Source organism: Hyperolius riggenbachi, chromosome 12 (genome assembly GCF_040937935.1).
Source record: "Hyperolius riggenbachi isolate aHypRig1 chromosome 12, aHypRig1.pri, whole genome shotgun sequence".
Taxonomy (NCBI): Eukaryota; Metazoa; Chordata; class Amphibia; order Anura; family Hyperoliidae; genus Hyperolius; species Hyperolius riggenbachi.
The window spans coordinates 16,165,086-16,188,286 of record NC_090657.1 but is presented as its reverse complement, the minus strand read 5'-3'; the positions used below and the strand labels follow the sequence as shown (position 1 = coordinate 16,188,286).

The 23,201-nt window shown below is 45.4% G+C and overlaps 1 protein-coding gene across 1 annotated transcript in view; it reads right to left on the bottom strand.

Moving 5' to 3' along the window:
• LOC137540900 (ABC-type organic anion transporter ABCA8-like) overlaps positions 1 to 21,779 on the bottom strand; it is a 199,930-nt gene extending 178,151 nt beyond the window's left edge. Inside the window, exons 1-4 of the mRNA XM_068262083.1 lie at positions 21,731 to 21,779; positions 18,821 to 18,925; positions 12,998 to 13,202; positions 4,042 to 4,197 (exon numbers count right to left, since the gene is read on the bottom strand). Coding sequence (XP_068118184.1) covers positions 4,042 to 4,197; positions 12,998 to 13,202; positions 18,821 to 18,925; positions 21,731 to 21,778 — 514 coding nt within the window. The 5' untranslated portion in view covers position 21,779. The remainder of the gene's footprint in view (positions 1 to 4,041; positions 4,198 to 12,997; positions 13,203 to 18,820; positions 18,926 to 21,730) is intronic.
• Between the last annotated feature and the right edge of the window lie 1,422 nt (positions 21,780 to 23,201).

Sequence of the window (23,201 nt, the reverse complement as noted above, 5' to 3'; positions counted from 1 at the left end):
GATGGAACAGGAGGAGGCGCAGGAGGAGAAGGCCACGCTTTTTGAGACACAACAACCCAGGCCTTGCATGAGGACAAGAAGCGTGCGGATAGCATGCTTTGTACTGCCATGCAGTCATAAATGTAATAAAGATAAGAGGTTCCATAAACAGGGACCGGAAACGCTAACCCAGCAGCAGCACACGTGATGGAACAGGAGGAGGCGCAGGAGGAGAAGGCCACGCTTTGAGACACAACAACCCAGGCCTTGCATGAGGACAAGAAGCGTGCGGATAGCATGCTTTTTACCGCCATGCAGTCATAAATGTAATAAAGATGAGAGGTTCCATAAACAGGGACCGGCAACGCTAACCCAGCAGCAGCAGACGTGATGGAACAGGAGGAGGCGCAGGAGGAGAAGGCCACGCTTTGAGACACAACAACCCAGGCCTTGCATGAGGACAAGAAGCGTGCGGATAGCATGCTTTTTACCACCATGCAGTCATAAATGTAATAAAGATGAGAGGTTCCATAAACAGGGACCGGCAACGCTAACCCAGCAGCAGCAGACGTGATGGAACAGGAGGAGGCGCAGGAGGAGAAGGCCACGCTTTGAGACACAACAACCCAGGCCTTGCATGAGGACAAGAAGCGTGCGGATAGCATGCTTTTTACCACCATGCAGTCATAAATGTAATAAAGATGAGAGGTTCCATAAACAGGGACCGGCAACGCTAACCCAGCAGCAGCAGACATGATGGAACAGGAGGAGGCGCAGGAGGAGAAGGCCACAGAATGCTATATAGTGTGGCTGAGCGAGGTACACAGAGTGGCAGTAAACAGAATGCTATATAGTGTGGCTGAGCGAGCGGTGTACTACTATTCCCAGCAGACACAGAGTGGCAGTAAACAGAATGCTATATAGTGTGGCTGAGCGAGGTACACAGAGTGGCAGTAAACAGAATGCTATATAGTGTGGCTGAGCGAGCGGTGTACTACTATTCCCAGCAGACACAGAGTGGCAGTAAACAGAATGCTATATAGTGTGGCTGAGCGAGCGGTGTACTACTATTCCCAGCAGACACAGAGTGGCAGTAAACAGAATGCTATATAGTATGGCTGAGCGAGGTACACAGAGTGGCAGTAAACACAATGCTATATAGTGTGGCTGAGCGAGCGGTGTACTACTATTCCCAGCAGATACAGCCTCCGTAGAAGCGCCTAGACAGCGCGAAACGGCCGTCAGGCTATTCCTGCACCCAGCGCCCACCACCAGCTCACAGCTACAAGCCTCTTTTGCACGGTATGTGTTTTTCTTATATCTTGCACGCAATATGATGTAAGCACCATCTGGCAATAAACACACCAACAGCAGTGCCGACTTTGTATCCTTATTGCATCTATCTGAGGTCTACCTATTCCAGTCAGAGCACGCTGAGTGCGCCACAAGAGTTCAACTCACTACAGCCCCGCAAGTCCTGTACATGAACAGATGTGAATCCTTTGCAGTGCCGACCTTTTCCTCTTCCCCTCCAATGTCTCTCCTATGAATGATTCCCAGCAGTGACACAATGACTGGGGGGACCCTGGCTAGCGTGGCTGGAGCGCGAACTACCCTGCCTGCCTACCCAAAGCTAAACCCACAGACAAATGGCGGAGATATGACGTGGTTCGGGTATTTATTTACCCGAACCACGTGACAGTTCTGCCAATCAGAGCGCGTTCGGGTCTGAACCACGTGACCCGTTCGGCCAATCACAGCGCTCTTAGTTCGGCCATGCGCTCTTAGTTCGGCCATGTGGCCGAACGGTTTGGCCGAACACCATCAGGTGTTCGGCCGAACTCGAACATCACCCGAACAGGGTGATGTTCTGCAGAACCCGAACAGTGGCGAACACTGTTCGCCCAACACTACTGGGGAGGCAGTGGTGGACTTACTTCCAAAAGCAGACTAGACTACTTGTCTGACAAACACTTTATTAGTACCCCAATAGATGCAACGCGTTTGCAGGACCAAGCCCGCTTCATCAGGCAATAAAACGGGACAAACGGTAGCTCTCAGGTAGCACGTATAGCAGGGGACAAACAGTAGCTCTCAGGTAGCACATATTGGAAGCTAAAGTTCCTCCTAGCTTAATAAATGTTAGCATTTGTCTTGGATGCAGGGCATGCATTTTTCAGTCTGGCAGAGGCGGTGTATGCCTGTGCGATTAACCATTCATTTGCAGCATGTGTTTAGGGATGCGCAGCCTTTCCCCCCACCTTTTCTTAACTTTACAACTATGTAACTACCGGTATTAGGTTAGCTGCTCCCAGCCCCTACTCCTGAGTTTTCTGTTTGCATAATAAGTAGTAGCAGATTTGCATATTATTTGCATCTGGATTGAATACAAACTACACACTGAGCTGGTGGTCACTTCAGATGCAGCCTTAGCGGTATGCGCTGGCGTTCTCCTCGCTGTTCAACAAAATGTAAGTAGCATATATAGTGCCTCTGTGTTGACAGAGATGCTATACGTGCTACCTGAGAGCTACTGTTTGTCCCGTTTTATTGCCTGATGAAGTGGGCTTGGTCTTGCGAAACGTGTTGCATCTATTAGGGTACTAATAAAGTGTTTATTTATGTCAGACAAGTAGTCTAGTCTGCTTTCGGAGGTAAGTCCACCACTGCCTTCCCAGCATATTTTAAAACTTTTAATTATTGTTTTTATTCTGCTGGCGCCTCTGTTCATCAAAGTCATTTAAACGACATTGTACACAGTTGGCCGGCTACACGATATCTGCCAAAAAGTCGTCGGAGTTGATCCACCAAATGGATCAGGCAAAATGCCCAATATTAGTCACTTGACCTTGTCATCTGATTACAATTTTTTCACATAATTGTCAGATACGGTGAAATCTGCTGTTAGACGTTTCAAATGACTTTTGTTGAGTGTGTGTACAAGGCTTTAGAGATATAAAGTCAATGATTTATTTCAGCTAATTAGGGGAAATTTTGGATTGACTATAGCTCAATATTCACCTGAGGATGGAGCGGGGAACCTCACAGTGACTACTAATCTTCCTACTCACAGGAACATGCGATGGCACACAACGGTCGTGAACGGGAAGTCAAGCAATTGCAGTACTTTGCAGGGGTGTTTTTGGGGATCTTAAAGAGACTCCGAGCACCTCTCATGGGCATGACTTCCAACAAAGTCGTGCCATGACCCCTCTGAAGGAGCCTCTTGCAATGGCCACACGTGTCACTTCCTCTTCCTGCTTCATTCAGTGATGCACTTCTCTAAAGCTCCGTCTACACGAGGCGATCCGGCGGCTCGATTAGCCGCCGGAGCGCCTCTTCCGCATCCCCGCACATACCCGCCACGTCCCCGCTTGCCCGTGCGTGCGTCGGATTCGATCCGCCCTCGTCCCCGCGCCGCTTATCTTCCGCTCGATTCCCTGCCATTGTTCCCTCGTGGGGAACGAGCAGGGAATCAGCGGCGGCAAAATCGGACCTGATGGATCTTATCAATCGACCCGCATCAGCGGCTCGATTGATAAGGAACATCGCTCCGTGTAGACGGAGCTTAACAGAGAAGACGGGGTGACCCGGAAGTTATAACATAGCCAAGATGGCAGTCGAGATATTTAAATTGAAATCAAACAAAAACAATTTGGTGTAGAACGGCGATTCAGGCATCAAATGAAAGAGGAGAGCACAAGCTACAGAAAGATATGCATCTTTAAGTACTTTGCAGTACTGGTCGGAGTCTTAAAGGCATGCCCATGAGAGGTGCTCGGAGTCCCTTTAAAGATCCGATCCTACATGACAGTCATTATTGTCACACATCGCCAAACATTGTTTGTGTAATCACACGCCTGTATCCGCGTCACGAGATTGCGTAAATGATCGCTCGTCGGTCCAAAAAGAGAATTCGCTAGGAAAATCGCATAGTGGGTATGGGACTTTAGCATACTCATAATCACACTTATCCTTTCATAAGGCAAGTGTTAGGGGAGGGGGGGAAAGCACACAGAGATGAGGTAGAAACACCATTACGGACTGTACAGGCGCACTTACCTCTTTGTACCAGGTGGTCATTGGGAGTGGAAATTCTCCCTAAGCGATACCGTATATAATAGGCATATTCATTCTGGAAAGTGATACCGATATCAGTGCCTGAACTTATTGCTTCCAGCAGCTCTTCTTCAGTGTCAAACTCCTTCACTGAAATTCCTGGAGAGAGGAATAGAGGTGCTTGTTAGTATTGTACCTTCCGGCTCCCTGTCCTTCAGGATGCAGATGAATCCCAAAACCTAAGCGCACAGTAGAGACACATTTATAGAAACTTTGTTGGGTGCCAAACAAGGCTGGATTTATACTTTATCCATCCCTAGACTAACTTTCTTGCAGCTCTCCGTCCATGTGCATCATGCCCCTTCTTATCCTTATGCAGCCCCCTCTTCCATGTCTAACCTTTATATACAGCAGCCCTCTTCAGGTATATACAGATCCCTTGGGCAGCAGCTCCCTATTTCCATATGTGATGCCTTATTTGCAACCTCTGTGCTCCATTAGCAGCATCTTCTTCCATATGCAGCAGCAATCCCTCTTCCATGTCCAGCCACCCTGTGGCCACCGGCGGCCCAAAGTCCGGACCTTTGCGGCCTTTCTAGAAATCTGGCCCTGGTGTCAATTGATTTGAAGAAGGATGTATGCCTTCTTCTAAAATAAACAAAACTGGTGCTAGCGCTAGTCAAATTGCAGTTCTGTAGAAAGTGGTGTATTTATTATTATTATTATTATTGATTTACAAAGCATCAAACATATTCTGGGTCACTGTACAGAGTAAAGGCCTGTTCAGACGGCGCTCAGGCACAAGGGGTTTAGCCAACGCTAAATGCTTCTCTGCAAGTGAGCAGAGAAACGTTTGGGCATCAGTTCCCGTTGTTCAGTAAAAGTGTCCCATTTTAACCCCCGCAGGGAGACAGCGCTACACCTGGTCAATCCTGGACACTACATGTAGGCAAAGGTAGAGGAGGGATAAAGTGCAGTGTTTGCGCAAATGAAGGGAAAAGTCGGTACTGGAGATAGTTGGCACTTTGCGATCAGTTGCAAAGTGCCGTCAGCAAGTCCTAGGCCTTAGATGTAGCAAACGCAGTTTGCTTTCCAATCGCAAGCCATCTGCATTGCTGTATGTTAGACTGTTGTTGCACTACAGTGAATGGCTCAGCATTGTGTATTGCCAAACATGCATGTAGCAGTGTGATATATTGCATTGCACTGCTGTGCAGCGCATAAAAGGCTTGATTCACTATAGCGTGATAATTGCTATCACAGCAGTTATCACGCGATCTGCCATGCACAAAGGTTTTCACATGCACAGCGGTACTTTGTGTGATAAGATGAAACGCGCATGTTACCGCACGCAAACCTTCGCTTATCACGCCAAGTAACGTTGTGCTCGTGAAAACCTTTGCACGCGGCAGATCCCGTGATAACTGCTGTGATAGCAATTATCACGCTATAGTGAATTGTGCCAAAAGTGTGAATGTCAGACAGTGCAGTGTATGCAGTTCTGATGTTCTTGTGTGTCACACATTGTGCGCATTGCTGAAATGCGCATCGCAACCGGTGCAGTGGGAACGAGGTATAATGCACAGTATAGAACTGATTGCACACCCTCGGAAAATATGCACGTTGGAGACTGAAAAGTCAAGGGGAGTATCTCAATAATTGAAGTATGTTTCTTATTGTCATTGATGAATTTGGGCACGAGATAACCATGTTAGAACTTACCGGTAGCGGTATTTCAACGAATCCTCCAGGATGGCTTATACAAGAGAGGAAGCCTGCTCCACCTTCAAAGGAAACACCCACTCAATTAATCAATCAAGCCGTCTCTATAAGACCTCCCCTTGCATTAGCCTCCCCAGTTATTGACGAGTATACACTAGAAGGATCTAAGCAAGATATATATATATATATATAAGCATACACCAATATTTTTATTATAATTTCATTTTTAGAAATATCTCCCAAAATAGGGAGGGAACTAAGGTAGCCATCCTGGAGGATTCGTTGAAATACCGCTACCGGTAAGTTCTAACATGGTTTTAACAACTCATCCTCCAGGATGGCTTATACAAGAGAGACCAGCGAGAAATCTAATAAGATTACCTTAGGGAGGGATGATGTTCTGAAGAACTTTTCTCCCCAAAGAAAAGTCTTGACTTGACCGTAGATCGACTCTGCAGTGTCTGACAAAAGTCTGATGACTAGACCAGGTCGCTGCTTACAGATTTGTTCTAAAGAGGCCCCTGATCTTTCTGCCCAGGAAGTGGCGAGGGATCTAGAGGAATGGATTGACCTGCCTTGCTATAGGCAAAAGTAATAACTTCCCTAATCCATCGTGCTATAGTGTTTTTCGAGACCTGTAATCCCTTTCTGGCTCCTGCAAAGGCCACAAAAAGGTGATTCGACCTTCTGAAAGACTTTGAAGTCTCTAGATAGACTAGCAAAATTCTCCTGACGTCTAATTTGTAAAACTTTTCCTCCTTTTTATTGGAAGGTGGGTCACAAAAAGAGGGGATAATGATGTCCTGTGATCTGTGGAAGACAGAAGAGATCCTAGGAAGATAAGTGGGATCTGTTCTGAAGACTATCTTATCTGGAAAGACAGACATGTATGGGTCTTTTATTGAAAGGGCTTGAATATCTCCTACTCTACGTGCTGAAGTTATGGCAACTAAGAAAACTGTCTTTAAAGCTAGCCATTTCAAGGAAACAGAGACGAGGGGTTCAAAGGGAGCATCCGTCAGACTATTCAAGACCAAGCTTAAATCCCAGGGAGGTATCAACTTTGACGGGATTGGCTTTGATCTGGATACTGCTTTTAAAAAAAAAAAATCAATAATCGCCTGTTCCTTGGCTAATCTAACATTAAGAAAAAAGGATAGAGCCGCCACCTGGACTCCTAGGGTGTTGGTAGCTAGGCCAAGCTCCACACCGTCCTGCGAAAAATCCAAAATCATAGGCAGTGTAGTCTCTTTTATACTTCTCTTTCTTTTCCAGGAAGCAAATACTTTCCAAATTTGCAATAAATTTTCCTTGTCGTCAACTTACGGCAATTGACCGAAGTAAAAATGACTTTTGTGGTGAATCCTCTTAACTTCAGGGATTCCCGCTCAAGAGCCAGGCCGCTAGGGTAAATTTCTGGGGGTTCGGGTGCAAAGTATCGGCTTGAGACAGCAGATCCCCCCTGGAAGGTAGAGTAAAAGGTCCTTGCATAGAAAGTTGAAGTATCTTCGAAAACCATGCCCTCCTCGGCCAGTGGGGGGCTACAAAGATCACTAGAGCGGACTCCTGTTCTACCTTTCACAGAGCTCTCGCTATCTTCGTCGTTGAGGGACCATTCCGCCTCTGTGCATGTCTCTCTGCTTAGCCGGTCTGCTAGAGTATTTAGAGAGCCTTTTATATGCACTGCTGAAATAGTCTTCAGATTTTCTTCTGCTATCTGCAGAATCTGCAGCGCTAAGTCCCTTAGCTCTTTTGACCTCGTTCCTCCTTGTTTTTGAATGTAGGAGACTGTCACCATATTGTCGGACAATACGGTCACATGACAATTTTGTATTGCTGGAAGAAACTCTAGTAGCGATAGCCTACCACTAGGAGTTCCCTGAAATTTGAAGACTTTGTTTGAATTTCTGGGGACCATTTCCCCTGAACCTGGAGATGATCTAGATGGGCTCCCCAGCCTCCCATACTGGCATCCGTATAAATCCTCTTCTGAACTGGTGGATTCCAAACCCGACCCTGATTGAGGTTCGTTAGCTCCTCCCACCACAGAAGGGATGCTATCACCCAGGGCGGCAGAGTATAAGACTGATCTAGGCTGTGTTTGGATTTGTCCCAGACAGCCAGAAACCATTCCTGCAGACTGCGGGAATGAAATTGTGCCCGAACAACACCCGGAATCGTTGAAGTCATTAGGCCCAACAATGATAGAGTCTCCCTCAGGGATACTTTTAATTGGGTCCTGAAGTCCCGTATCTAGAAGATTAAATTTAATTGTTTTTCTTCCGGTAGGAAAAATATTTCGCTTTTTTTTTTTTTTTTAATCCACCCCAACATCCCAGAAAATTCACTTTCTGAGCTGGAATCAACATTGATTTGTCGTAATTCACCAACCATCCCAATTGGGAGAGGTAATAAATGGTTAACTCTATGTGATGTAGAAGGGATTGAGCGGAGTCCGCTATCATCAACAGATCGTTTAAATATGGAATTATATGAATCTTCTGTTGATGCAAGAAGGAACTGTTGATATGCCGGGTGTATTGGCATATGCAAGTATGCATCCTGGATGTCTAATGTGGCCATAAAGGCTTCTTTGGGGATTAGATTCTTTATCGTAAATATGTTCTCCCTGCGGAATTTCATTTGAATGAATGGATTCAACTGTTTGAGATTTAAGATCAAACTGTATTTGCCTGACAGCTTTTTGATCATGAAGACTCTGGAGTAAAAACCCCTTTTCTATTGGTTTGCTGGTACTCGGGTAATCACATTTTGTTGTACTAACGTGCTTACTGATTCCAATAGTGCTGATGCTTTCCCGATCTCTGGAGAGACCCGTGAGCACAAAGTTTTGGGGCGGACGGGAGGAGAATTCGATCTTGTACCCTGATTTCAGAAGGTCCAAGATGAAGGCATTTGCGGTGATGTTTGTCCACGTCTGCCCGAATAGTAGAAGTCTCCCCCCGACCTCTCCCCTGTCACTTGTTTTCTTGGATTAGAGGTGGCAGGCTTGTTGAACAGAAAGGGGGGCTTGATTTTGTTGAGTTATACACCCACCTCCCCATGGAACTGTCAGCTTTGAAGTCTCTAGATTCTTGGGGGTTGGGATTTTGTATCCCTTTGGGCAAATTGCCTTTTGCATTGAAAGTTCTTACGAAAGGACTGTTTTTTCCTTTTGTCAGGGAACTTTTTACCCTTTCCGGAAGATCTCTCTAAGATATCTTCTAAGTCCTTACCAACCAAGAGGTCACTATCGAATTTCATGGAACATAGTTTCTGTTTAGAAACTTCTCCTTCCCAGGTATTTAGCCATAAGACTCGCCTTGCTGTATTAATTAAGGCTAAGGCTCTGGCCGCTGACTTTAAGGATTCAGTAGCTGCATCCGCTAAGTATGCAACTGACCTTGCAATTACAGTAAAGGATTGAAAAATAGTCGCATGAGGAGTACCCTCCACTAAGTGTTTATTAAGCCCTGCTAGCCACTTGTTCAAATTACAGGACAAACAAATGGCCGAGATTGCTGGTTTAAAAGAAAAAGAGATAGATTCCCATGCTCTTTTCAGCAGATTCTCAGCTTTCTTATCCATAGGGTTTTTCAGGACCCCTGCGTCCTCAAAAGACAAGTCAGAATTTTTTTTTTTTTTTTTTTTTTTTTTTTTTAGAATACTGTGATAAAGCAGCATCCAGTCTGGGGCATTTATCCCACAAAGCAAGATCCTCCTCTTTAAAGGGGAATCTTCGTTTAAAAGGCCTAGGGACATAAAGTCTCTTTTCCGGGTCTTCCCATTGGGCCAAAATAAATTTATTTTTTTTTTTTTTGAATGGCCGGATGGACTGGAAAGGTTCTACCTTCTGAACACTGTAACCCGGAATAAATATCATCCTGAACTGAAGTTTCTGGTTCAGCCAGTTGCTCTGCCTCATATACTGCTTTCAGCAGTTCAGAAGTTTCTTCAGCATTAAATAAGTATTTGGATATTTTAAGAATCTTCTAAAGAAGATGAAACTGCCAAGTCCTGGGCGCCCACAGCTGAAAAACCGCTAGGGTTAGCCGGCATCCAGTAAGAGGAGGCGGGGCCTGAGGGGGTGGCTGAACCCCCGGTTGGACCTGAGGAGTCGCCCCAAAGATGGAGGTACCAGGGGTATGGCCCATTGAGCCGGCGTAGACATAATTGATCTAAACACTCAAGAGCCAGGCCGTTATTTTAAAAGTAGTAGAGAATTCTTTTCGCATAGACTCCATAAAGTTCATCATTACAACTGAGGGGTCTGGGGTTTTGGGGGTAGGGCTGATATCAAACATTTTTCACATTTGGATCTAGTCCAAGGTTTAGGGAGTTTAACATTGCATTGTTTGCAGCGCCTGGCCTTTTCAACAGCCTTTCAGGTTGGCTGGAGTCTTCAGGCAAAACAGGTACACTGTAATACATAAACAACAAACACCCTAGTGTAAGCCCTGTGTTCCTAAATACCCTAAGTATGACACAGAGATTACATGCTACAGCATAGCCCAGCACTCACAGAAAAAAACAAGTTCTCTGTGGACAGACTGTGGCAATGCTCACATAAAATGCCTCCGTCTGTCCACTCTCACCTGCGCCTGTGAAGTAACCTCCGGGGGTCCGCTGGGCTCGGAGTGTAAGGCGACTGACTCCTCCATGCCTTCACTCCTTACAGCTCCGTCGCCGCTGGCGTAATGGTGACCAGACGCTACATGGTTTCCGCATTACGCGGAAGCGGAAACGCGTCATCCTGCCGCCTCCTCCATCACTAGACCATAGTCGCGCGCGACTTCACTCGTGCATGCGTATTGACGCCGACCATTGGGTCCGATAGCTTGCCCGCAGACACGGCCAGCCGAGACACTCCGTCTAGGCCGCCGCCGCTCTAAGATGCACGAGATCCCTCTGCGGACACCCAGAGCGGGGAGAGCTCCACACGCAGTCCCATCCGCCGGGGAAGGAGGCCCAGATTATCCGGATACCTACAGGTACCCTCCTTTCAAGTAGGTGTCCTTCGAAGTGTGGAAACACACTAGAACTGGGGAGGCTAATGCAAGGGGAGGTCTTATAGAGACGGCTTGATTGATTAATTGAGTGGGTGTTTCCTTTGAAGGTGGAGCAGGCTTCCTCTCTTGTATAAGCCATCCTGGAGGATGAGTTGTTAAATTACCGATAATTATAATATTGGTAATATCTCATTGCTTTCCATTCTCTCACATAAGCCTCCCCTTGTGGACATGATCTAACACTAATATCCCCCCCCCCCCTTCACGCCTAACACAATCCTCTTCTCTGCTTAACACTACCCTCCCTCTCCACCACCTTCAAGGCTGGATTTATATTTTTAGCTCCCCTAGGCCAACTTTCTTGTTACTTTCCCTCCATGTGCAGCAGCGCCTCCCCCTGGCATGTGCAGCCTCTCACTTCCATGGGTACTATCCATGTATAACAGCATCTCTCTTCCACGCACAATTCTCTTGGGCAGCAGCTCTCCTTTTCCACGTGTTGCTCCCCAGGGGCGTCGCTAGCCCCAAAGATCAGTGGCACGTGCCCCGGGTCTATTCTGGGGTTCCCCAGATGTCCCACAGGCAGAGTTAGCTGTTGTGCCTCAATGGTGGGCATGCTGAGAGCTGTGGTGCATCATTTAGGGGTATGCTGGGTGCTGTGGTGCCTCTATGGGGTCATACTGGGCACTGTGATGCCTTTATGGGAGCATGCAGGGAGTTGTGGTTCTTCTATGGGGGCATGCTGGGAGTTGTGGTGTCTTAATGGGAGGACCGTGGGAGCATGATTGGAGAGGGACCACTAAAAGCTCAGGGAATGCTATGGGGGACTGCCAGACAACTTGGCTGCAGCAGCAGCAAGCCAGACCAGCTAGCACAGAAGCCAGGTAACTGTCTATTTATGGGATTTGCTGCATTTTTCTTCATGTACATTTGGTTCCACCCAAGACCAAACCCACATTCTGGTGCATGGCCACACCTATTTTCTGGCCGGAATGCCCAAAAGTGCCCCGGATCTCTTAGGATCCTAGCAACGCCCCTGTTGCTCCCCATTTCCAGCCTCCTTTTTCAATTTAGATCCTTGTCTTCCCTGTTCAGCCACCCCTCTTTTATGTCCAGCCCCACCCCTTGGGCTGCAGGTGCCCAATGTCCAGGCCTCTGTGGCCTTTCCCGAAATCCGGACTACCTAATCACCGTGACCCAATACTAACCCTCGGGGCTCAGCTAGATTATAGCTCAACCCTGTTCCTATCTCCCTGCACTAAAAAAAAAACAAAAAAAAAAACAGTAAGGCACTGTGCGCAGCATGTGTCTGGCGAGATGCAATGCCAGCACAGCTGTGAAGCATCTCGCAGCCGAATCCCAATAGCCCGGGCTATGCATGGCTACGGGACTCGGATGAGTGACGCAAGATTATGCTGCATGCTGTCAGATTTTTTCCACCGCACACAAATTTCCATGCTGCCTATTGCCTTTAAAGTGAATGGGAACCGAATTTAAAAAAATGAGACAGATACTTACCCCACTCCTCTCCTGGTCCCCTTGTTCTAGTGCTGGCTCGCCCGGTAGCAGTGTTTGACTAAATTAGTCAAATACTGCTTTATCCAGCTGAAGGAGGCTTTAGAAGTCTTCAGGGACCCCGAGTGCTCCTGAAGAAGGGCGGCCCTGTACTGCACCTGCACAAGCACGCTCTCTTGCACGCTCACGCCTGTGCAGTATGGAGCCGCACGTCTTCGGGAGGACACGGCTCCCGAAGACTTCCAAATACCCTTTCGGCGAGGGATTGAAACGGGGGGGGGGGGGGGCAGCACAGGATAGAGAGCAAAGAGAGAGGAGACGGAAGGCTCTATACGACCCAGAGCCTTCCCTCTCCTTAGGTAAGTATTTGCTTCATTTTTTTAAATGCGGTTCCCATTCACTTTAACAGGCTACAAAATGGCATCCGGATACTTGTGCGGGGAATCGGACGGTTATTGCAGCAGTGGACTGGGAGGTGGAAAAACAGAGGAAATCCACCTGCTGGCCAAGCAGCAGTAACCCTGTGTTATCACTCCCAATAGAAACCTGCAGCACGTCTTCACTGGGAACAGCAACACCTCATGCTGCTTGGCCAGCAAGTGGATTTCCTCAGCTTTACAACCTCCCAGTCCGACACTGAGTGGAAACCTAGCCATACTATTTTAGTTTGACAAAATCACACAGGCTCTAAAGTTGGCAATGAATGGACTCACCTGGTGTGATGGAACTGTTGGCCACTCTCTGCATCATATCCTGGATGTCTGGGGACGTACGGACGTAGCCAACTGCAATTGGTAAGGTGCTGAAATTATCCAGGCGCCCCAGAACATTGGCAGGTTCTGGTGTTCCATGGCGTGAATGTGTGAAAAACAATGCAAGGTACAACATAAACACCAAGGCCAAGTGCTGGATCCACTCCTGCCAAAGCAAGATCTAATTATTACTATGTAAGAAATCCACAACATCGGCAATATTAACCTTAACTGTACATTTAATCTGTGGATGATCTATATTAGTGTTACATTTATAGACGTCAATAAACAACTGTGGAAACGCACCGCCAATTGAGGGTGATTGAATAGATAAATAGGTATCAAAACGAGCTTGGGGTGAAACCAGAAACTGTAAGTACTGGAAGGCAAAGTTTACAGTAAAGAGTTGTATTCCCTGTAAAGCAGGAACGCAACGGAGCATAACATTTGTCCTGCACATTACTCACCATTGTGTTGCATACAGTGAAGCATACAGTCAAATAAAAGTATGCTTCACAGTCGACCGGCGTGAGAGTCATGCGCATGCGCAGTTCAATATTAGAGAACCGCACATGTGCAGGACTCTCAGGCCGGCCAGCGTGATGACGTGTAGCCGGTCAGGGTGATTACGCATATCGGCAAACCAGGAAGCAGCCCTGACCACTTCAGGCAGAAGTCGTACAGAAACGGAGCCGCAAGTCGGGACCGGAAGAGGAGCCAGGAGGATACCTTGTGACCTATGGTGGGGTGGAGGAAGGCCCAGGTAAGTCATAATTTAATTTTTAATAAGTGCTCTGGGTCCCTTTAAAGTGAACCCAAGGTGAGACTTATATGGAGGCTACCATGTTTATTTCCTCTTCAGCAATGCCAGTTCCCTGGCTGCCCTGCTGATCCTCTGCCTCTAATACTTTCAGGAATAAACCCTGAACAAGCATGCAGCAGATCAGATATTTCTGACAATAGTCAGAACTGACAAGATTAGCTACATGCTTGTTTCTAGTGTACTTAAAGAGACACTGAAGCGAAAAAAAAAAATTATGATATAATGAGTTGGTTGTGCAGTACAGCTAAGAAATAAAGCATTAGGAGCAGAGACATAAGTCTAATATTATTTCCGGTACAGGGAGAGATAAGAAACTCCAGTTGTTATCTATGCAAATTGCCATTGAGCTCCACGACTTTCAAAGTCGCAGAGAGCTCTGTTTTCTGAAGGTTGTTATCTGAACTGTATTGTTTTTTTCTTTTGCAGAGAACAGTTCAGGACAGGTCAAAACTTCACTGCCTGTTCTGTAAAAAAACAAACATTTAGAATGCTGAATAGTGTGTAAACTGCAAATATTAGAGATTGATGCAGTGTTATAAAAAATAGTGTATAACTGAAAATAAAAATATAATATTTTTGCTACTAATGTTCCAGTAATTATCCGTACTAAACAACCAATTCATTATATCATAATTTTTTTTCGCTTCAGTGTCTCTTTAAGACACTGCTGCATCCAAATAGATCAGCAGGGCAACCAGGCAGCTGGTATTGTTTAAAAGGGAACCAATATGGCAGCCTCCATATTACTCTCACTTCGGGTTCACTTTAAAGAGAACCAGAGATGAAGCACCCTCATGTATTTTATTACATTTATCAGTGGGAACATGACAGTAAACACCTACCCTGCTTTTAGTTTCATTGTTATCTGCTTAATTAGTCTATTAGCAACTGTGATAAGAATCCACCGACAATTCAGTCGAGGTTTGACCTGGAATCATTATAGCTGAGTCACTCTTCTGTGAAGTCCTTTCAAGCCCAAGCCTTCCCCCTCCTGGCTTAGATCTTCTGCTTTGCATACTGAGAGCTGTGATGACTGGGAGGGGGCTGCTTCTGAGAGAGAAGCTCTGTGGCTGTAATATGATCCCTGTGTGCTCTGTGTGCACTAGATTCTCATAGGAATGAAAATGCAGTTATTATCAGTGACACTTCCTACAGGCAGATCATACCAATATGAAAGCACATAGATGAAAGGCTGCATTTAGCCTAGATAGCAGCCTAGTCTCATATAGCCTAGACAGCACATCCAGAACACCTCATAACCTGGAAGCAGAAGTGATATGAGCCGGCGGCCATATTTGATTTTTCCTGGAGCAATAATGGATAAAAAACACTAAAAAAGGCACACCAGAGCGGCAAAATTATCAGGTAGAGCATTTATTCTTTACAAGCTATCAACTGATATGTTTATTTTGTGTGAAACGTTCATCTCTGGTTCCCTTTAAAGAGTGCGTTTTGCGGTTATGCACTGCATATGCAGCACGTTCGGGGTGCCACACACTGTTAGTTTCCATGTTACAATGTGGCCGTTGTGCCACACCGCATTGTCCCACTGTGTACATAGCCATACACCCGGTTCACACTGGCATTCAAAATATAGCATAGCTAAACAGACCCGATCCTAGTGGAGGTGAACGGATCCTATGTTTATCAACAGGATCCATTCGCATTGCTTCACTAGAACAGATCCGTTTGGAATGTTCTGCTGAACAAACTGCAAGTTTGGGGAGGCTGCGATAAATCCGGATCGATGGACGCATCGCATTGACCGCGTGCTAACAGAACAGATCACAAACTGATGCCAAATAAAAAAAGTTTCATGGATCACTTTTTGATCTGTCCATTTTGAACCAGGCCTAAGCAAATAGTGATTACCATACAGACACATAACTGTGCAGGGGCGTAACAATAGACCCTGCAAGGGATGCAGCCGCAGGGGGGTCCAGAAGCCACAGGAGGCCCTGTGGGGGGGGGGGGGGGGGCAGAAGCTTCTTTGCCCTGTCCTGAGAGACTGACGACAACTAAGGGCACGGAGAAAAAAACTTTCTGCTCTCTGCACAATTGTTCTAATGACTGCATCTGCTCAGCCACTGATGAGGAATCGTACAAAGTTTTGTACACAAAGATTTGTAGACAGTCCCTATTCAGTGTGCAGCAGGGTCTTGTATGCAGCACCCGGCCCCCAACCTCTCTAACCCTCCACAAGTGCTGCGTACTGTAGTGATGCTGGAGAAGTCTGTAGAGCCAGTTCTGCACATGCACATTTTATCACAGAAGTGAATGTAATTGATAGAGAAAATGTCTGCAGTGCTCCACTGCTGTCTGTTTGTATCTGCTTGGGGAAAACACATTGTAAGGTGCACTGGCCAACTGATTAAGATTGGTTCTCAGTTTACCGGTGCAGAAAGCGAGGGGGGAGGGGGGCCCCATCCATAGTTTTGCAGGGGGGCCCAGTGATTTCTAGTTACGCCCCTGTAACTGTGCTTCAGGCTGTCACTCTTGTTTGCTGCTGGACTTTGTTTATAGCGCTGCACTAGCTTCTGGATTGGCTCTACTAACTGCATATTAGAGTGGTCACTTTGGCCGAGTTTATGGTGACTCCAGCCTATGTATTACCTAACATGATCCCTTTAGTTGCTGTGTGTGTGAATGCTGTGAATAATAACGTTTGTTCATTTTATAATTCTTTGATGTACTAGATTTATTGACCTGTACCCTTCCCCAGGGCTGGATTTGCCATAAGGCACTGTAGGCATGTGCTTACAGGCGCCTGATGATGGAAAGGCGGCTCAGTCCCCTCCCCTCCTGCCTTATTTATGCAGAGTCTTGATGAGGGTGTAATGAGAGGTTACTCACCCGGCTCTCACCATTCCACTGATGAGATCTCCCTGAAGTCAGCAGAGGCACGTCTAGCTATTTAACATTGAGGTTCCTCTGGCTACCTAATATTTGGGAGCACCTCTAGCTACTTAATATTGAGGGTACTTCTAGCTACCTAACATTAAGGGGCACCAGTAGTTTTCTCTGTGGTGGCTGGATGGTGTAATGGTTAAGGGCTCTGCCTCTGACACAGGAGACCAGGGTTCGAATCTCGGCTCTGTCTGTTCAGTAAGCCAGCACCTATTCAGTAGGAGACCTTTGGCAAGTCTCCCTAACACTGCTACTGCCTATAGAGCGCGCCCTAGTGGCTGCTGCTCTGGCGCTTTGAGTCCGCCAGGAAAAAAGAGCTATATAAATGTTATTTGTCTTGTCTTGTCTTGTATTCTATGACAGCCAGGCAAGGGAAGTAAGGGAGAAGTGACAGCTGGGCCAGCCAGCACACTCGCGGTGCAGTTTGGTGGTGGTTTGTAGGTTCATGGAAGGCAAAGTCTAAGGTGCCAGGACATCTGTGCTTATGGGCTACCGTGAGGTAAATCCGGGCCTGCCCCTCCTCGTTTCTATCCTAAAGTTTTCTTGCAGGCCTAAGTGAAACCCAAATATATGAGCACCAGAGTAATTTGATAATAATTCAGTAATGAAGGCACATACAGTATGTTAAACAGTACTAGTCTTTACTGCTCAGTCAAGGCATAAAACCAATTAAAAACAAAAAAGGAGTACTGGCAGCGTGGTAGGGCAATAATTTAAAGTAAATTAATTAATATATATGTGGCTGGAAATGTCAATTCAAAATAAATATTCAAGTTAGGCAGTATTAATAGGTAAAAAAAGAAAGGTTGCACACACAAAAAGCATTGCATGCAAATGGCAAATACAGAAGCATAGGTACAAGGATATATACAAAAAGTAAAGCATTTGAAGAGACAAAAAAGGATATTTCTTAAAGATGATCTTGAATTGTAATATATCAAAAAATGTACACAACATAAAGTTCACAAATCTTCAAAAAGGATTTATCTTTGCATACAACATCACATGAAAAATTGCCAAAAAGCATATAGTGAAGTGCAATTGTTTAATAAGGTGACAACGTCGAATTGTTTCGGGCAGACCCTTCTTCAGGCCTTCGTAAACAATTGTATATATCTGTCATCAACAAGAAACAGTAGACGAAATAACATCTGAGCAATATTAAGCCAGGAATGTAACTGCAATTAAACACCGCACACAGGCAGAATGGACCAAGGAAGGGAAAGACTCTTCCCTGGTCCATCCTGCCTGTGTGCGGTGGCCAATTGGTGTAAAGTCTGGGGGGCAGAGATTGCAGCTGATCACGCACACGCCAATGCACGTGCATCCCCGCTTAAAGGGACTTCGAGCTCTGAGTAAAAACGAAATTGGTACTCACCTGGGGCTTTCTGCAGCCCACCGTAGGTCGGGAGGTCCCACGGTGTCCATTTGGCTCTTCTCCCAGGGCCTGGCCAGAAATGGCTGCCCGGCGGCTCCCGGCGACACTGGGCCCAATTTTGTTTTTATTCAGAGCTCGGAGTCCCTTTAAATGGATGGAGTTCTGCTCCGTCATTAGTCACCCAGCGGCGATTGCCGTCTATTTACATTGTACAGCGCTGGCATCTACGGCAGCGATGTACTGGGGACAGTCGTGTCACTCGGCTGTCCCCTGGGGAGGCACAAGAGCGATCGGCTCTCACAGGCTAATGCCTATGACAGCCGATCTCTGTCATAGGCTGGCGGAGGGGGTACAAAAAAAGGCAGATTTATAAAAAACAAAACAAAAAAAAAACATATAAATTAATAAAACATAAACAAAGATCCCAGCTGGAAGCAGATCCCACCAACAGAAAGCTCTGTTGGTGGGCAGAAAGGGGGGGGGGGGGAATCACTTGTGTGCTGAGTTGAACGGCCCTGCAGTGAGCCCTTGAAGCCTCTGTGCCCTGAATTGTAATCAATAGCTTGGTCACTAGGGGGGTGTAAGCCTATGGTCCTGAAGTGGTTAAATGAACTGAGCTTTTTCCTACACTGTGTTGTACCAGCAGCAGCCTTGTCCCCAGTGACTGTTTACTTACCAGGATAGTGTGACCCAGCCTCCTCCCCTGGACCAGCACATGCTTCATCAGCAGAGCAAAGGTCTGCTGCATCAGGCTGGCATCCCTCTGTGTCCTGGAGGCCATCTACAATACAGGAAATAACCAAACACATCAGCGCCAGCAGTCACTGGCCAAACATAAAGAGGAACTGCAGTGAAGATAACGTAATGAATACAATTGCCTTTTTTTTCCTTACAATATTAATTGCTAAATTATTTAGTCGGTGTTTACCTGTTTACCCATGTAAAATCTCCCCTCACCCCAATTTACATTCAGAAATGTATCACAGGTGGTGACACCTTTAGCCTTGTAAGGCGCGGCTCCGTGGAATGTTTGGATAGTGAGAGTTCCAGAGCAAGTACAAAATATGCCTGGTCTCCCAAAATGCTCTGGGAGGAGAATGACGCATAGATAATTAGCCTAGGCTAAGCATCACTGGGAGGGTGGTGCTACATACCAATATATGGTGAAATATAGATATAGGAAGCATTCCTGATCCTGAATAATTTACTGCATTCAGCTATATGCCACTACAGTGCCTCTGTATAAGGCAAAAAATGGATGATGAATACTGCCAAGTATGCAGTGGACAGATTTGTTTTAAAATATGTTTAAAGAGACTCCGTAACAAAAATTGCATCCTGTTTTTTATCATCCTACAATTGGCGGTCGGAGGGTGGGAGGGAGGGAAGAAATAAAAATAAAAAGTACATTTTTATTAACAATTCAAAATGACAGACATATGATCCTGTACACAGTGTGCGCTCAGTGATGTACGTCACTGGGATACCCGTCGACCGTGCATTCGCGCTGCATCGTGCTACCATTGATTCAATTCCTATTGAGAATGGCAGATAAGTTGGGTAATGTGAATTTTTCCATTGCTGGGAAAAAAAATATTCTCCTTTTTTTCCCCCACACACAGCGTGATACCCCATTGCCAACAGCTGCTGTCAGACAAAAGTGCGCCATGACTGCAGAGTTTTCGGCGGAAAAACGCAGTCGTTTTCTGCGGTCTCAAGTATGACCCTTTCTTAAATTTTAAACCGTTAAAGTGATACACACCAGATATTTGCACTATTTTGCTGGACTATTGACATTTCTTTTTTTGCATACACTTTAAAAGTATGGTGCAAAAATTGTCCATTCTTTTACTTGTTGAGCTTTGAGGTAGTTGTTGATTCACTGGCCTCAGCACTTCTCATTAGTACATGACTGAGGTTTCCTGCGCCAGATAACTCTACAGAGAAGGTCATGGATCAGAAGCTCTCCATCACAATGCTACATCATCATTTGCTGTTTAGTAGTCACTAAAGTTCATAAACATGCTTTAGTCTATAAAGGACAACTGTAACATTGTAAAAAAAATAAATAAAAAAAATTAGATGCTCACCCAAGAGGAGAGAAGGCTCTTGGTCCCTTAGAGTCCCCCCCCCCCCTTTCCTCTCTGTGTCCCCTCATTCCACTGCTGGGCCCCCTTTTCTATCCTACGACTTTAATGTGAAAGAGCCCTTGGTGTCTCCTCGGAAGGCTACGGAAGTACTTGGGTCTCCGAGTACTTCCGAAGAAGCTTGTCTCCGGACTGCGCACACACAAGTGCAGACTCACATGTGCCCAGTACAGAGCCGTACAGAGACCACAGTACTATCGAGGAGGCCCAAAATATGCAGCCAGTGGGAGATTTCAATTGGGGCCCAGCGGTGGAACTGGAAGGCTCTAAGGGATTCCCTCCTCTTAGGTGTGCATTTAACTCTTTTGTTTTACGTTACAGTTGTCCTTAAAATCTTACCCATACAGAAGTGTACACTGGACCCTGTTAAGCAGCATCTACTGTATTGTACTGTTCCAATAGGAGGTGTGGGCAGAGTGTACTGCATTATGGATGGGAGGGGGTGAGGGAACCAGCGTGTTTTGTACTATGGAGAAGGTGCCAGTGGTGCTTCCAGTAAGTACAGCAGTACTGTATTTCTCTCAGCATCCAGGAATTTTACCTTCCCTCCAGCTACTGTATATGCTGGTGACACATCTCAGATCCTATTGGCTGGCAGCACAAGAGCTTTCCACCCAAGTCACCTCCAAGCCAATCTCAGCACCAAGGACAGCCACACACTCAATCCCAGTTCACTACTATGAGACCTCTGGAACACGGACGGTGTTCCAACATTTTAGCATACCCGACAAAATAGCATACAAATGCTACTGAGCATATGCAAAGTCATGCAGATCATACATTAACCCCATAATGCCCATCAGCAGCATTAACCTTTGCAACCCGAGTTAGCTGCCTGGGTGCTGATGTGCAATCTCCACTATCCAAGTGGACATAGAGTTAGAATAAAAAGTTGTCCGAGCGAAGCGAGGACCGAGCCCACAGCCCAGCGAGCGGGCAAGGGGACACTGATTCTACTAAAAACTGGTATATCACTTTAAATGTATGCTGTTTTGTCAATGTATGCTAGTTAGTTGGAACAGACTAAACCAGAGACCATCTGTACAGTCCAAGCTGGATTTATTTTCCGGAGTAAACCTCAGTGCTAGCATCAAACATTCTTTTCTTCATGAAAAGATTAGTAGACATCTCCTGCGGACACCCAGAGCTCAACCAATCGCTTTGATCGTCACCACATGATAGAAAAACTGTTAGTGTCTAATCCAAGCAGGAGCTACTTATTGAGTAAAACAAATCATAAACTCATAAAAACAACACTCACATCACGAGTCCTGTGCAACAAGGACCCGAAATCAATGAAATCACTTCGAGGCACTACAAGTGTCAGCATACCAACAGGTGAAACCTTTTTGAGATGCCCACAATAGTCCTGACTGGTTTTATCTCTATGCCATTATCAGTGATCGCTAGAGGGTGAGCTAAAAGTGGGCATATCTTACCTTATGTGAAGATAGTCTGCAAATAATGCAAACTAATACTTCTGCCATAGGAATATATCTGTCATTGCTAATTGGACGAATGGAGTCATGTGGGCAGACTGGAGAGGATTATGGGGGCTGTAGTGGTTCACACAAAGCCAGCAATAGGCTCATATGAATAATGAGGGAGACGGTACAGGGTACTATGGGAAATGTAGTGCCAAGCCGAATGAAAAGAAACAGATGGTCTAGAAGGAATTTGCAGATCATCAACAGCCTTGAAAAGAGCACTTTTAAATGTCTATGTGGGGGTTATTTGAATTTTGCAGGTTGAAAACTGATTTGTTCCTCAGCCCACTTCTGAGTATTTCTCTATTAAGGCTAATGTCCACTATCAAGGTGGTAGGAGCATTATAATTGGCAAATCATTTCTTCAGATTAATCTTTCTGACAAACTTCTGTGCATCAATGAAGAGCTGAAATGTGTTAAAGTTTTTCGGGAGAGCATATTTTAGGCCCTTGTCTAGTACTTTAGGATCTGAGATAATGACTGACTGCTTACGTTTAAGATACAATTCACAAATCTGATTTCTAGAAAATACACATAATTGATCCTTTTTAAGAAGTATATTAAAATATAACTTTTATTAATTCATATAAAATCACTTATTTTTGTTTTTTGTTGTTTTTATTTACAATTACACGTCCATAACAGAGTAGGATTTATAGTATCATAAAGAGCATATATGTCCACAAAGGGGTTCTATTGCAATGCTCAATCCTATACTCTGACTGATTGCTATTAACTTGCTACATATGAATTAAAACCCTCCACCAATCCAACATGTTTCAACCCCCTAATTGGAGTCGTCGTCAGGGAAAAGTGCTAAAGTGTAAAGGCTGCTAGTGCATCAAAAGAAAGCTAAAGCATTATATATACATGTAGTATGAAAAACAACAAATGAGAGCAATGTGCTCTCTTGCTCTGACAGCATCTTGCTCTGACAGATGCTGTCAGAGCAAGAGAGCACATTGCTCTCATTTGTTGTTTTTCATACTACATGTATATATAATGCTTTAGCTTTCTTTTGATGCACTAGCAGCCTTTACACTTTAGCACTTTTCCCCGACGACGACTCCAATTAGGGGGTTGAAACATGTTGGATTGGTGGAGGGTTTTAATTCATATGTAGCAAGTTAATAGCAATCAGTCAGAGTATAGGATTGAGCATTGCAATAGAACCCCTTTGTGGACATATATGCTCTTTATGATACTATAAATCCTACTCTGTTATGGACGTGTAATTGTAAATAAAAACAACAAAAAACAAAAATAAGTGATTTTATATGAATTAATAAAAGTTATATTTTAATATACTTCTTAAAAAGGATCAATTATGTGTATTTGCTTACGTTTAAGATGTCATCTCCTAATGTCCTTTTTTGTGTTTGTTTCCTCCTTTGGGTTCCACGCCCTCCTCTGGTACCTTGT